Source organism: Amborella trichopoda, chromosome 3, assembly GCF_054954075.1.
Source record: "Amborella trichopoda isolate Santa Cruz 75 chromosome 3, AtrichopodaSantaCruz75HAP2 v2.0, whole genome shotgun sequence".
NCBI classification, from domain to species: Eukaryota; Viridiplantae; Streptophyta; class Magnoliopsida; order Amborellales; family Amborellaceae; genus Amborella; species Amborella trichopoda.
Window position 1 is genome coordinate 43663745 of NC_142338.1, and position 15479 is coordinate 43679223.

The following is a 15479-nucleotide window of genomic DNA, read 5'->3' on the forward strand; positions in this document are numbered from 1 at the left end:
TGGTACTTACATGGAATCACGTCTTCTAACATGATTAGACTTTGATTTCAACATGATAAGTCATTGGATAATATGATTGGAATAATATGTTTTTATTGTAATAAGCCTTATTTTTATTTATTTTTTATAGAAGTCTTTCAAACATCTATTTATATAATTTCAAATAAGCAATAAATTTAGGGAAAAGTTTATATAAGGTTGCAACCTTAAAATTTAGAAACACAGATGCACCTCAAAAATCTATCGAAAATGTTGTTTTAATGTTGAAAAAACCTTCTAATTGACCATCTTGACATTGAGATGTATGAATATGAAAAAAAAAAAAAGTTTTTGTGTCTTGAAAATAGTGTATCTTGCAACACATTATCTAAACCGTCCATTTTCAATATTTTCATATATTTATAGATTTACCTGATTTTAACCATTTTTAGAATTTAAAATTTTCTAATTGGGTATGAAAATAGATTTTAAGATAATACTAAGAATTTTTTATAACAAAATTACATGTTATGATAAAATTTTAATGTGCGCCTTGATTGGATTGTTTAAGGTTGCATCCTTATAGAAACTGCACCCATAAATTTATGATACTAAATTAAAATCTTTATGGTACAAGTTAAAAAATTGGAAGAAGTTTGATTAGTAAACTAGAAAGTTTGGTAATTGCAGCAGAAAATTTTGATGTAATGGAGGAAATTAAAGAGGTATCTAATTTCAATTGAGTTTTTAGGATTATATTGAGTGAAATTTTTTATTATAATTGTGATGTGTAATTTCTTATGTTGGGTGAAATTTTTTATTAGAGCTGTGTAATTTCTCATTGATTAAATATGGTAAAGAGAATGGATATACTAAAGAGAGAGGGAGAATAGAAAAAGTCCACATGAGAGATTAGGGACTTAAAAAGAAGAAGAAAAAGTCCAGATGAGAGGAAGGGGCTTAAAAATAGAGCGGGCTTTAAAAAAAATTAAAAAGAAAAACTACAAATGAGAAAAATGGGCTTAAAGAGAGTGTGAACACCTTATGCAAACTAGTTATTAGGGTTCAAGTGCATACCAGTTATTAGGGTTCTAGAGAATTGGGACTGACTTAGAAAGTGAGGGAGCACCTATCTAAACCGAGTAGGCGGGTAGGCATTTTATTAAGTTGTAATACAGTAGAGAGACCTATCTAAACCGAGTACGCGGGTTGGCATTTTATTAAGCTGTAATACGGTAGAGAGAGACGCACGTGAAAGATTTCTAAAGATTACCAGCAGCTAGCCATAGAGTTCGGCTCGTTCAGTCTACAAAGCGAGCCTGAACTGGGCTCTGCGCTCTTTCATTAATTTTGATTCCTTCTCTTGAGTCTTGTTTGTTGTTTGTTGTGTTGGTGTCAAAATTGTAAACAACTGATTTTGTTATTTTGTCATTCTTTTCCTTATTTCTTCTTATGAAAAGTAAAGTTCGCGTAATAGATTTTTCAACAAGGTTCGCATAATAGATTTTTCACCTTTCACCACGCGCAATGTGTTTCATGATTTTTGGGGAAATCTCGAGTAATCTTTTTCCATTTCTTTACTATAAAGTGTACCCAAACAGTGGAAATGTCATATTTCCTCATAATCAATTATCATGTAATCAATGTCATATTTCCTCATAATTGATTGTCATGTAATAGATTTACAGGTACCCACCCCTAAGGCACTGACGTGTTCTCTAAAATTGGGTGATAGTTATCTCCTTTTGGGTATGGCCAACTTATAAGGTTGAATATTTGAAATATATAGTAAATATTTGAATCAATATTGTTTGATCCAATAAATAATGATTGGATATAATAAATTAGAAAATAAGATATATATTTTCTTTATTTAAAGATTTGATTGGAATAGATCTAAGAAATTGAGGATAAGGCTTTAGCACATCTTTTTGAATCTTGATAGTAGATTAAAGAGATTGATGACTCAAATATCTCATCCCACCAATCTCTTTAGATCGACAGTCAAGATTTGACCCTACAAATTGAAGCAAACGCCAAGACATACAAAATCTATATAAAAAAGACTATCCCACCTCAATAAATCTAGACCTCTCTTTAAATGTTTATCTCTCTCTCTCTCTCTCTCAAAGATCTCTCTATATATAGCACACCCCATTTAGATTTTCAAAATATCTCGTACGTTTTTTAGAAGGGGCACACCTCAACCAAAATTTCTCTCAAAGCTAAGGGGCACGCCCAAGTTATCTCTCTCATTTCTAAGTGGCACGCCCAAGCTAAGATTAGCTTTCGTTTATCGATTCTAAGTGGCATAGCTTCCGTTTCTCGATTCTAAGTGGCATGCCCAAGCTAATGTTAGTTTTTGTTTTTAGGCACACCGTTTCTAGGCACGCCAAGCTAAAGTTAGCTTGTGGCGGTTTGCTCTTTCTTTAATCTATCTCTCATCTCTTCAAAGATAGATCAAGCCAAAGGGCTTGAGCAAGACTAAGGCATTGAGACTTTAGGCAGTTGGTTTTAGATTGAGATCCATAACTCCAATGGTTCTAGATGAGATTCATGACTCCAAATGTCAAGCCAAATGGCTTGATTATTGATGCTTTAGTTAGTTGGTTTTAAATCAAGATCCATATGTCATTGAAAAGGTTTTGTCATATATCTAGGAGACAAGAGACCGATAATAGATCCCGATCACCATCGAAAAGAAGAAACTCGATATGGGTCTACTAAGCCGGTTGAGGTGTTTTACTTATTTAAATATTTATTTGTGATTTGATCCTCTCTTCCCATAAATCAATCAGTTAATGTTTTGATTTAAGGAATTATGTTCATGGTAATAAACGAGTAATTGGACATTATGAGTGGTCTTGCCGGTGTAAGAAAAAGAAATTTCTTAATTTATATACACCGTGATCATGTAGTCAAACTTTCAGTGGGTTCCAAATTCGGGTGCATAGAGCTTAGAAATATTGAAAAAACCCTTAACTCGGGTGCATAGAGCTTAGGAATGAGACGAATTCGAATGGGGCAAATATTGTCTTAAATTAGCACTCCTGCATATCCAAAAACAAGAAGTCTTCAAATTCTTATTTTTGAAATCGTACTATTTTTTGCCTCATTTCACCTGACCAAGATCCAAAAGAACAAAGAAGTAACGAAATGAGACAACTCTTTTTGGTTCATCGTCCACGGGAAAATGTGGAATACGAGAGAACATTGTCGATTAAAGGAGAGAGAAACAATGACGTTCACACCGTGTTCTTTCGCTCTTTGTGTAAAGAGTAAGGCTAAAGAGTTTCGCGAGTGCCCGCTTAAAACCGTCCTTAAAGATAAGACAACGGTCCCTTCCGTAGGGCATGTGCCAGGCTGGGACTAAGGCCCGGCCGCGCATATTTTCTTTGACCCACCCTAGTCCGGCCCGGAGTAGCGTGTGCCAGAACACGGTGCCCGAGCCATGTTATAGTATTGCCACTGTCCACATAAAAAGTTGGAAAAAGTTTATATAAGGATGCAACCTTACAATGTAGAACTACTGATGCGCCTAAAAAATCCATCGGAAAAAGTAGTTTTAATGTTGAAAAACCCTTTGATTGATCATATCGACATTGAAATGTATGACCATGAAAAATAAAAAGATTTTAAGTCTAAAAAATAGTGCATTTTACAACATATTATCTACACTGTCTATTTTCAAGATTTTCATATGTTTAAGATCTACTTGATTTTAACCATTTTTTAAATTTAAAATTTTATAATTAGATATAAAAAAAAAATTTAGATAATCCTAAAAATATTTTACATCAAAATTATATATCATGATAAAATTTGAAGATGCACCTTACCTCTACAACTACGGATGCATCCGCATGCCATATGCACCGTAAAAAGTTTTCCTTTCCCATATTCTTCCGAACATGATCCCCACCGTCCGTTTCCCGACACCTCATCCCGACCATTGGAATATTTCGGCGCAACGGTTCCCACTCAAAATGATTTTCCTCCGTCGATTTCACAGAAACCGTACCTAAGATGTCAACCTCACACTATATACGCCACGTGTAAGATATAGTCCGTGGGCAGAACTTTACCGTCGATCCTCAACGATAAACGGTAGAGATGAATAGTAATGAAAACGTTTCTTTGTCCCCGACAGGCCACGTGTTTTATGTAGAGCCAATTAAAAAATTAGGGTTTTCTACGACGTGTCCGAGTCCAAATGGGAGACTTATCCCTAAAGACTTGGACCACAGGTGGAACCCCAACCCTAGGTTCGGACTCGGCTTTTAGGTTTAGGTTCGGGATTCCGTTGGCATCTAAGGCTAGGGTTTGGTTCTAGGGTTTAGTCAAAAGCTATAAATACCGGGCTTTCAAGCTTTCTCCTCGGAGCTCCCCTTAAGAAAGCCATTAACGCGTGGTTTCCTTATCTGCTATTTGCTCTCTATTTTAATTGAATTTCGTTCTATTTAGCGGGGCCTTGATCCGCTGATTTGGAGTTCTGAAAAATTTAGCGGCCATCAATTGGAACTATTTTATTTGGAGTTCCTTTTTAAGGTGAACGCGGAAACCCTAGCGGTACCTCGGGCAAAAACTTCTTTTATTGTTTGTAAGTTCTTCCTCTGTTGAATTGATGGATTATATCTAATATTGATCGCTGAAAAATTGGTTGCATTATTGGTTAGCTTTTGTATGGTTGCTTTCATCACGGTTAGGGTTTGTTGATTTTGTATGTAGCTCTACAACAGAGGTTGCATTATCTGTAAGCTGTTATTTTGATTGTTTCATCGAGGTTAGGGTTTCATATTGGATCTGTTAATTTTGTATTGTGCTCTGCAAAATAGGTTGCATTTTCTGTAAGCTGTTGTTTATATGTTTCATAGAGGTTAGGGTTTTTTGATTGAATGTATTTGTTTACTAATGTCTCTGCTAATTAGTTTTTGTTATCTGTAAGCAGTTATCTTGTCGACTTCTTCAAGGTTAAGCTTTCTTATGATTTTCTTTTTTTTGTTATCTTTGACTACTTTAATGCGCGGCTTCGTTTGGGATTTAGGGTTTTTTATTTGAGTTTCTTGGAGTTTCATGGCTAAAAGATATGTTATCTCATATCCAAGTCTGTTTTCTGATTGGTTTTTGAGGATTTGAGATTTTATGGTTGGAAGTTTATGAATCATTCGTTTCATGGAAACAAAACTATTGAATCATCTAGATATCGGTTATCTGATTGTTTTCTGAGAATATTTGGGCCTTATGGCTGTGAATCTGTTTTGACATCTGATTGCATGGCATCCAACTGTTTTCTTTGAGGAATTAGGGCCTTATGACTTCAAATCAGTTGTTTTGTGGAATAAGATTGTTCAAAATATTCATGGAACATTGAAAGTAGTTCACATCTCACTTTTATGTGGATTTATTTGTTGATGTTGGTGGTGAAAACACCATTTGAGTTTATTCCAAACTTCATTTCGATGGAATATTTTACATATTTTCTGTTAATCAGTTGAGTTTTTTTCATTGCATGGTCATTTTGCTTGCTGGATCTTCAGCAGACTGATAAATGAATGGTTTAGATAAAGTTTTGTGATGGTAAAAATGATTGAAATAACAAATCATCTTCTATAGAAATATGATTACTAGTAGTTTATTATATGATTTCTGAGGGAGGGAGTTCTCGACCAAACGCCAATTTATTATATGTTTGCATAGATTGAATGGTGTTCTTGAATGCTATTATTTTATTCCGGCAAAATTACTTTAGCCCTGTTGATTTACATCTATGATGAAAATTGTATAAATCTGAGCTTTTCCTCTCTTATCTGGATCATCTCAATTTATTGTATGCCTATGAAGAAATGTGGAAAAATAGTATCCGATCGATTTGTACTGTTTTCCTGTGACTTTTCTTTTTTCTTTCCCCCTTTTTTGGGAGATTGGATTAATTTTTTGAACATGTCCAGTATACTGGTTAAGTAACACGTTCCATTTTTTATGAAATGTAGTAATTTTGATGTTAACTGGCTGTCTCTCTATGAAAATAGAGAAGAAAAATTAAGAAAAAGTATTTGCTTGAGTTTCATTTATTCTCTCTCTGTAATATTGTGGTATATTAATGAGTGCAAGTTCCGCCAATTAAAGAAATACAAAAGTCAGATGTATTCTTTGTTGTTGGTCATCTTAGTTCCTTGGGTTTCTCAAAATGAATGGAGTTCTGATTATTTGTGCAATCAAGTGGATTTCTTTTGTTTGAATACGTTTAGTGTCTTGACTTATATGCATGCAATTTCATTGTTTCTTTTTTGTCTTATGAACTTTGTATATGAAATGTTTGCAATTGAATTATGTTCTTTGGAAATGGATCCTTTGATGCAAATCGAGCATCTGTTTCTATTTGAGTTCTATGGCCATTAGGTTTTTACAGGCTTTGATGTTCTTTTTTTGTATTTGCAGGTCTGAATGTTGTAATGGAGGGTAAAAGTGGGCTGAAGAAGACACGTAAATCCCATTTACAATACGAAGCTCCCCTTGGATACTGCATTGAGGATGTTCGACCGAATGGTGGCATCAAGAAATTCCGCTCAGCTGCTTACTCCAACGTAGGGCCATCTCTCTCTCTCTTCTCCCCCCTCCCCAAAAGCACAAAGACACAAACATAGACTCACCATTCACTTCTTTGCTGCCCACACACATTCACAATTCTTCTATTTTGATGTTACTCTCAATCATTCAACCCCTGACTCCCCCCCCCTTCTCCCTGTCCCTCTCTCTCTCTCTCTCTCAACCAACAAAGCAATTTACTGATATTGTTTCCTGTTTTTTATATGCAGTGCGCACGGAAGCCATCCTGATACTCTTCAAGCATCTACTGTGGAGTAGGAACACAATCTGCTACTGTCATTTTCCTTTTATTTAAATAATAAGCAAAAAAGGACTCCCCAACTGTACCTCTCTCTCTCTCTCTCTCAAACGCCTGCCCTTTCTCCTCCAATAAAAGACCCCAGCCACAATGGCCCTCGCAAGCCAATCCCCAATTGGTTTTGAGGGCTATGAAAAGCGCCTCGAGATTGTGTTTTCGGAGCCTCCTATCTTTGCTGACCCCCAAGGCCTCGGCCTTCGAGCCCTAACCCGTCCCCACCTTGATGAAATTTTGGCTCCAGCTGAGTGCACCATTGTGAGCAACCTCTCAAACCCACTTTTGGACTCATATGTTCTCTCTGAGTCCAGCCTCTTTGTGTACCCCCAAAAAATCATCCTCAAAACTTGTGGCACCACCAAGCTGCTTCTTTCAATCTCTCCAATATTAAAGCATGCCGCCTCTCTTTCTCTCGAACCGATCTTTGTCAAATACTCTCGAGGCTCCTTCATATTCGCTGGGGTCCAACCAGTGCCCCATCGTAGCTTCACTGAAGAGGTGTCCACCCTTGAAAGCTTCTTTGGAAACATGCTCAAAAGCGAGGCCTATGTTATTGGGGACCCAAAAACGCCCAACCAAAACTGGCATGTATACACGGCAATGGCACAACATACCGAGGGCCAACCCCCTGTTTTTACACTCGAGATGTGTATGACTGGGCTCGACCGAGAGTGCGCCTCAGTGTTCTACAAGAACAATGGGAGCTCAGCCTCCACAATGACTAAGCATTCCGGCATATCTAACATTCTTCCTGAATTTGAAATATGTGATTATGAGTTTGACCCATGTGGGTACTCTATGAATGGGATTAAAGACTCAGCTTTCTCCACTATTCATGTGACCCCTGAGGAAGGGTTCAGCTATGCAAGCTTTGAGGTGGCTGGGCTTGATACTGAGAAGGTTAACCTCGGTGAACTGGTGGAGAGGGTCCTTCGGTGCTTTTTGCCAAAAGACTTTACAATTGTTGTGCACTATTCGGGTGGTGCATGCTGGAGGGGTGGTGCGTACTCTTGGGGTGGAGCATTGGATGCGATGCCAGGTTATTGTTGCGAGAGAGTGGTGGATCAGGGATTGAATGGTGAAGGCAAGCTTGCTTATCAAAGCTTCTCTTTGATGGATAGTTGCTCTCCTAGATCGGTGTTTGGGTGTTGGGGCCTGGACGAAGGTGATTTCACGAGTGAGGAGGTGAGGACAATAGTAAACTGTGGTGGTTGTGAGGGGCTTTAGGGTTTGTGACTGTAGAGGAATGGCCTGCTGTCCTTTAGGTTACTGAGAGGAACACTTATGAATAAGCATATTGATATATAGGCATTTATGGAATAATGGCCGTGAGTCTATGTTGGTATGTTTAGGGTTTATTCTGGTTTATTGTGTGTGGTCCCTTTGGGTCTCTCCTAGTATTGTGGGGTTGTAATATGGTGCTTATTATGGGTTTCTTTTGACATGCTCGAGGTCCTGTAGTTAAAGATGTGATGTGCAGTTGAATATTTGCTTATATATTTTTTTGTGTATTGTGAACAAATTTTGTATTGACTCTTCTAATGTAGTGTTGTGTACTTCATTCATTGCACGTTGGATTGAGTGGTGGGGAGAGAACAAAATTTGCGTGCGCGGTAAAGGTTAGATTCGTTGAAAGGATCCATCTGTTTGTGATTGAGACAATGGAAGTGGCTTGTGATTGAGACAATGGAAGTGGCCCGGGGCCTTCCTTGTCTCGGGGTAATACATTGTTTGTAGCAATCCTTTTAAAAGGATGATCGGTGATACAGTTCGGGCACTTTAAAAATCGATCTGGATCGATGAATCGGCGATCTGAATCGAAAATTGGTTGAATCGGTCGGATTAAAGTTTCAAAAAAATTTGAAAAAATTATTAAAATGTATTATGAGTGTTTTTTTTTTAAGAATTTAATAAGAAATAAGGGTACTACATTATTAACTTTTATTTTTTTTATCAATTTGTGAATATTGAGATGTTTTTTTTCTGTATAAACTTAAGTGTTAAATTTGTATCACATAAAAGAAAAATAATAGAATTATTATAGATAAATATATAATTATACATGAATTATAATAAAGAGTAGATTTAATTAATGAAAGAATGGCCATTAAAATCTCATTTTTGGCGAAAAACCTTAATCCGTTAAAAAAAGCTAATTATTACAGCGTAACTAACTATAATCCAAAATTATTACAATTTAATTAATTATAATATTATATATTGAAATTATAATTATTAGTTTATATTTTATAATTATTTTATTAGATAAATAATAACAAATTAAAAATATTTTATAATATTATATATTTTAAAATGTATTATTGACAACTGCAAGAAAAATAGTACATTACATAATTTATAATGTAAAAGTTAATAAATAAAATAAAAAATTTTGTTATCAATATAAAAATTAATAAAATATGCCTCCTTAACATATATATTTCAATTGCTTATTAACAACATATATTTACATTATGTTTTCATTTAATGATGTTTGGGAATTATTCTACATCGAAAGCTGTATATTCAAATATGCTATATAAATAACTATGTAATTGGAAGATAAAAGCAAGTGTGAAAACACTAAGGCATCCGTGCATGTGCGTGTTGCACGTGTGGCGCATGTGGGAGTGGTGTGTGTCGCACGTGTGGCACATGTGGGAGTGGTGTGTGTCGCACGTGTGACGCATACATACGTGTGAAAGTGTTTTTGAGGCCTGAACCGGTGCACATGTGCACGCGTGTATGTGTGTGTGGCACGTGTGGGAGTGTGTGTGCGCGTGTGGGAGTGTGTACTGCTCGCGTCACACGTACTCATGTGTGGGAGTGGTGAGTGTCGCACGCGTGACGCATACACACATGTGAAGGTGCTTTTGAAGCTAAAACCGGGACGGAACTGGGTGAGAACCAACGGTTTTGATCTAAAACCAAGCAGTTCCCGGTTTTATGCTAGAACCGGCACGGATTGTACCAATTTTCGAGTCGAACCGGGCGAGTCCGGTTTGACTCGCCGATTTTTAAATCATTGATTTGTAGTATTGGTCAAGGAGTGCAACGGTTGGTATATGGTATAGGGTTGGCAATGGGCTGAGGACCGGGCCCGGCCCCATAAAACTAGGCGTTGAGCCACAAATGGTGGCCTGAGGGCTGGCTGGGCTGGGGCCGAGCCACCACAACTAGAGAGTAGAACCGGGTCTGGGCCAAGGCATAAGGGCTGTTTCAACCCAGCCATGTTTAGTTCTTTATTTCCCTTTTTCTCCTTCTTTTTTCCTCTGTTTCAGGCCCAGCTTTCCTTGGCACAAGCTGTCGGACCAGGTTTGGACCTGAGATCGGGGTGGGGCTAGGGCCAGGGCCAGGGCTGGCCCAACCCATTACCAGCCTAATATGATTGCAACCTTCATAATGGTCAAGGGATGCGGTGGGTATAAGCTGGCAACCATTTCTACAAAGTGGTCGAAGGTTACAGTAAAACATTAGCTGGTAACCATTTCTACAAAGTGGTCAAGGGTTACAGTAAAACACGGCAACCAAGGGTGGCTTGGCCCTAAAAAACTAGTGCTTGGGCCACATTGAGGGCCGGAACAGTGTGGGCCCATGCAAGGGCTAAAGCTAGTAGGCTTAGGCTAGGGCCTCTTTAGCCAGATCAGACCCGGGCCGGCGCTATAGGGAGTAGGGTCAAGTTGGGGCCAAGCAGAGCGGGGCTTGTGTGGTCTTGCAAGGAGTAAGGCCGGGTCATAGCCATCTTTATAGGAAGTAGAGTTGGCCATGGCAGAGCCGGTTTCAATGTTATGTTTCGATGTTTTGCACTATTTTAGTTAGATAGTATAGATTTAATACGTTTTTGAAAATAACATTAAAAAATAATATCATTTAAAATAATATCAAATTTATACCGTTCAAATAAAATAGACATTACAAATTAATGTTATATTATTTTTACAAATAAAATTGCAGTCTTATATGAACTTCTCTTTGGTCAAGTGGTGGCCACCACGCCAACCACATGGGTGTGGTGCTTTAAAAGTTTATCCGGAAAGTTTATTGAATTTTAGTGACAAGGCCAAAACCCAATTAGTGGCTATCAACGGCCTTCGTATAACCAGTGTTACCCAGATGCCTTTCGTCTCTGGTATCGCATGTCAATTGTGGCAACACTGTAGATATGTGGACACCTTTAATTTGTATGTGTTGCCTAAGTTTTCATCCTAACACCATGTGTTAATATATTAGATAATCTGTTGAATTTTTAGACACTTGCTTATTTGATTTTATATTGAAAGTCGTACATTTGAGGGATTGGAACCCATGATCATTTGAGATGCCATTAAAATCGGGGATTGCCTACAAATAGATCATTTATTTTTTGTACATAGAGGTCAAAATTATTCTCACTCATTAGCTGAATCACGAAGTCTGAGAATTTTTATTTTTGAACTTTGCGTCTATTCAATGACACTCTTACAACACTCATTTTGAAATTTAACGGACAAAAATAATTGTGATCTCCATGTATAAAAGATAAATCGCCTCTTTGTAAACAATCATTTTGAGATTAATATTTGCCGCGCCATCCATTTGAACTATCCATAATTATAGTACGGATGGGGTTCATATGAGTGATACATATGCAGGACTCCTTAAACTTATTTTAAAAATGGATTTTTTAATCCATAATTCTAACAATTCATGATATAGATTAAGATGATCATGAATATGAAAGTTAAACAAAATTTTCTATATTTAAAATGTAATTTTTAAAAAAAAATTCTACACTGTCTATTTTCATTTTAACGCCATGGGTTTCTTACAATGTCCAACTTAGAGATGAACGTTAGTGAATCAGTGAGCTCTTACAACCACTGACGCATAGGTGACTTTTCCTTATAGTATATATGTTACTTATATTTATGAATTGTATCCACTAAGTCAAATGCTATAAATACTTAATGATTCATTTATTATAAACAAAAAGTAATGAGCAATGAGAAGGTATTATTAAGGGTGCAGTTTGTATAGAGCTTAGGCTCTAAACAATCAAATTAGAACCTACCTTCAAATAGTATCGAAAAATGTGGTTTCAATACTGGAAATCTTTGTGATAGCCTTAAAATATATTTTAATCTTTATTTATAAATTTTAAAGCTTCAAAAATAGTGTAGATAGACAAATCTATAAAAACTTGAAAATTTTGAAAATTGACAGTTCAAAAATGTATTATAAAATACACTATTTTCAAAACTTGAAATCCATTTTTTCTCATGCGTTTTGATGTCGAGATGATCAATTTGATGATATTTGGACATCAAAACAACCCCTTCTAGTGAAAGTTTTGAAGTAGACTCTAATTTGATTATTTTGAGCATCAGCTCTATATGAACATTTCCTAATTATTAAAGTCATGCATATGTTCAGGTATGCCATGCCTTTAATGCATGAAAGTCTAATGAGACTCTTATAACGCATGCGCTCTTTAATGTATGGATAACTGCCCATGCATATTATTGTGAAGATTTTTATGAATATATTACTATAATTATTATATATGTATATATTTTTTGATGGGTATAATTATTGCCATATTTATAATATTTTGTGCATATGGACTCAAAAAGCGTCATTCTTTATAAAACATATTGTGAAATATTAAATTAAGAAGTTGTTGATATTATTCTTTATGCAATTTGAATTCATAAGCTTTTAATTTGAATTTAATTGATCTACATATATTGTACAAAATGCCAAATCTGGATATCAAGAATGATATCACGCACACAAAACAAAACAATCACGGCACTAACCCCTTTCGCATTGACCCCACCAAGTAAAAAGTTTATTTCTTTAATGAAAATAACTCTCGGTGTGGTTTGTACAAATCTGAGGCCCGAAATAATCGAAGCCAGGCTCGAAAGATATTTCAGTACTGAAAGTCTTTGTAATGGCCTATAAATTTATTTTTACATCTAATTATAAAATTTAGAATTTCAAAAATATTGTAGATCAAGTAGATCTAGGAATATTTAAAAATCTTGAAAATTGACTTTCCTAAAAATTTATTACAACTTGCACTACTTCCAACACTTGAAATCCATTTTTTATGATGTTCATAAATCTTGATGTCCAGATGATCGATTTAAGGATATTTGGACATTGAAACAACCTCTTCTACTGAATTTTTTGAGATGCGCCTAAATTTGATTGTTTAGAGCCTTGCCCTTATATAAACTTTTTCCTTCTTTAAAATATTTTTCTTTTTTTGGTTTTTTTTTTTTGTCCAAGGCAGTGCATCAATGGCACGATGTGTGTTAAACCGGATTTAATAGGAGTTGGGAGCCGGTCCACAACTAGTTAATGTGCCAAATCGGCTTCATTATAACAATAGCCGATTGGCTCAATGTGTGTCGGACTAGCTTGCCCAATTGAACCCAATACGACACACATTATGCTCGACCAGCTTCATAATAAAGATTGAAGAATGAAGGAAGTCCAGTACAATGACTGACTTCAATAGCGACAAGTCGGTTTGCACATATTGTGTTAGACCGGCTTCAAAAGAGTAAAAAAAAACAAAGGAAAATGTGCTTTAGAGAAGGGTAATTTCATTAAAAATTAGTAGCATTTTTTCTAAGGGGTAGACGCACAAAAAATATTTTTTAAAAATTTTTTTATGGAGTTTGTGATATGGTATAAAAAAAAGAATTTGTAATGTGGTATCAATTTTCGGTTTTTTTTTTTTTTTTTTTTGGGCCCCAAGGGGGGGGGGGGGGTGTTCAAAGTTAATAAATAAATAAATTTTGTGACAAACTTTAAACCATCCAAAAAGTTTAGGTTAGCCCACTAGCTAACATCTACAATGTTAGCTCAATGGTTCAAATTCTAATGGTCACAATTGCATTTTGTATTTTTATTTTAATTTTTTATAAATTTAAATCACTTAAAATTTTGAGTATGTATTATTTTTAAAAAAAAGAATCTAATAAAAGTATCAAAAAATTAATTTGAAAAAATAAATTGACCAAAATATAGGTATTTTGGTCAATTTATTTTTTCAAATTATTTTTTTAATATTTTTATTAGGTGCAACTTGATGAGAAGAATTGACATCTCACATTTGGGCAGATCTGACAGTCATGACCTCACATCGTATTTGAATTTCAATTTACTTTTTTACAAATCCAAATCACAAGGTATGTTTTATGTATAGAGTTCTAAGCAACCACAAACCCTCTTCACACACGCATTCTAAGCAGTCAGGGACTCTCTTCACATGCGCATGTTTATGTATAGAGTTGGTCTATAGTTAATTGTCTATCAAAATATTAGGATTAATGATAGAACGGATTGTAATGGATGTATTTATCAAAAAGTCAATGTTTTTTGTATATCTTGGAGTGATTTATATATGCACCCTTTTTTTTTCTTTTTTCTATTTTTTCTATTTTTTCTAAAATACGAAATGCTCCATAAAGAAATTATAAAGATCGATCAACCTGCCTTTTTTATTTTTTTCAAACTTGCCCCTTGGTCTAAAGATGTCCACGATGACTGATGAACAATTCTATAAACAATAAAGAAAGCAGATTGACCAACCTTCTTTATAATTTTCACCTATAAATGAAGCATTTTATATTTTAGGAAAACTTTTAAGATAAAATATTATTTATCCTATAGTGATAATTGCATATAAATCATTGCTTAATGAACAAGTTATGGCAAACATTTTTTTTTTTATAAGTCTAACATTTATTTTGCATTTCCTAGGGTTTTGAATAGTGGATTATTTTCTCTCTCTATATATATATATATATATATAAAAGGAAAATATCTCCATACCCATAGGTTTATCAAGAAATGAAATTTAAAAATAGGGGATATGGAGATATTTTACCAAATAAAAATGTTACACCAAGGAAATGATGCGTGTAATTTATACATAGTTTTTTACTCTTTTAGTATTATATATAGGTAAAATATCTTAATATCCCCTATTTTTAAGTTTTATTTATTGATAAACCCAAAGTTTCAAAAGTCATCTTCTAACCCCGTGGCCACTTTAAACCTATTTTTTAACCTAAACAAATGTGAGAAAGACATACTCTTTTTAAACCCAATCATTTCTCTCTTTTCACTTATATACCATAAACTTCTCTCTTTATCTATTCGTGTGTCTCTCACTTTCTCTCTCATCCCGTGTTTTTCCAAATACGTCTCTCTCTCCCCTCTTGATAACTTCTCAACTCCATGAAGCGCTTCTCACTGTCTCTCTAGAAATTTGAGATGATGGCTTTTAGAAAAGGCATATCTTTTAGATTTGTTTGACCTAAAAAAACAGGTTTAAATTAGCTCAGGGGATTAGAAAAAATAAAATCTACAATTTTTATACCTAAATATATCTTTTAAAACCTTAGGCCTATTGTGAAATGAAACATAAAAATAGAGGTATCGAGATATTTTCCCTTTCTATTTTTCTTGTACATGTCTTCCTGAAATTTCAGCTCAAATGGATTTATTAAAAAAAATATTTAACACACCACACCTAAAATATCAACTATTATAATTCATGGATGCATCTATCGATGAGCATTTTGAAATTAAATTTAAA

The 15479-nt window shown here is 35.0% G+C and overlaps 1 protein-coding gene across 1 annotated transcript; it reads left to right on the forward strand.

Annotated features, from left to right (window-relative positions):
- The first annotated feature begins 6794 nt into the window (after positions 1-6794).
- Positions 6795-8402, forward strand: LOC18422718 (S-adenosylmethionine decarboxylase proenzyme). Its single transcript, XM_006878595.4, has one exon. The coding sequence runs from the start codon at positions 6974-6976 to the stop codon at positions 8105-8107; it is 1134 nt and encodes a 377-aa protein (XP_006878657.1). The 5' UTR covers positions 6795-6973; the 3' UTR covers positions 8108-8402.
- The last annotated feature ends 7077 nt before the right edge of the window (positions 8403-15479 follow it).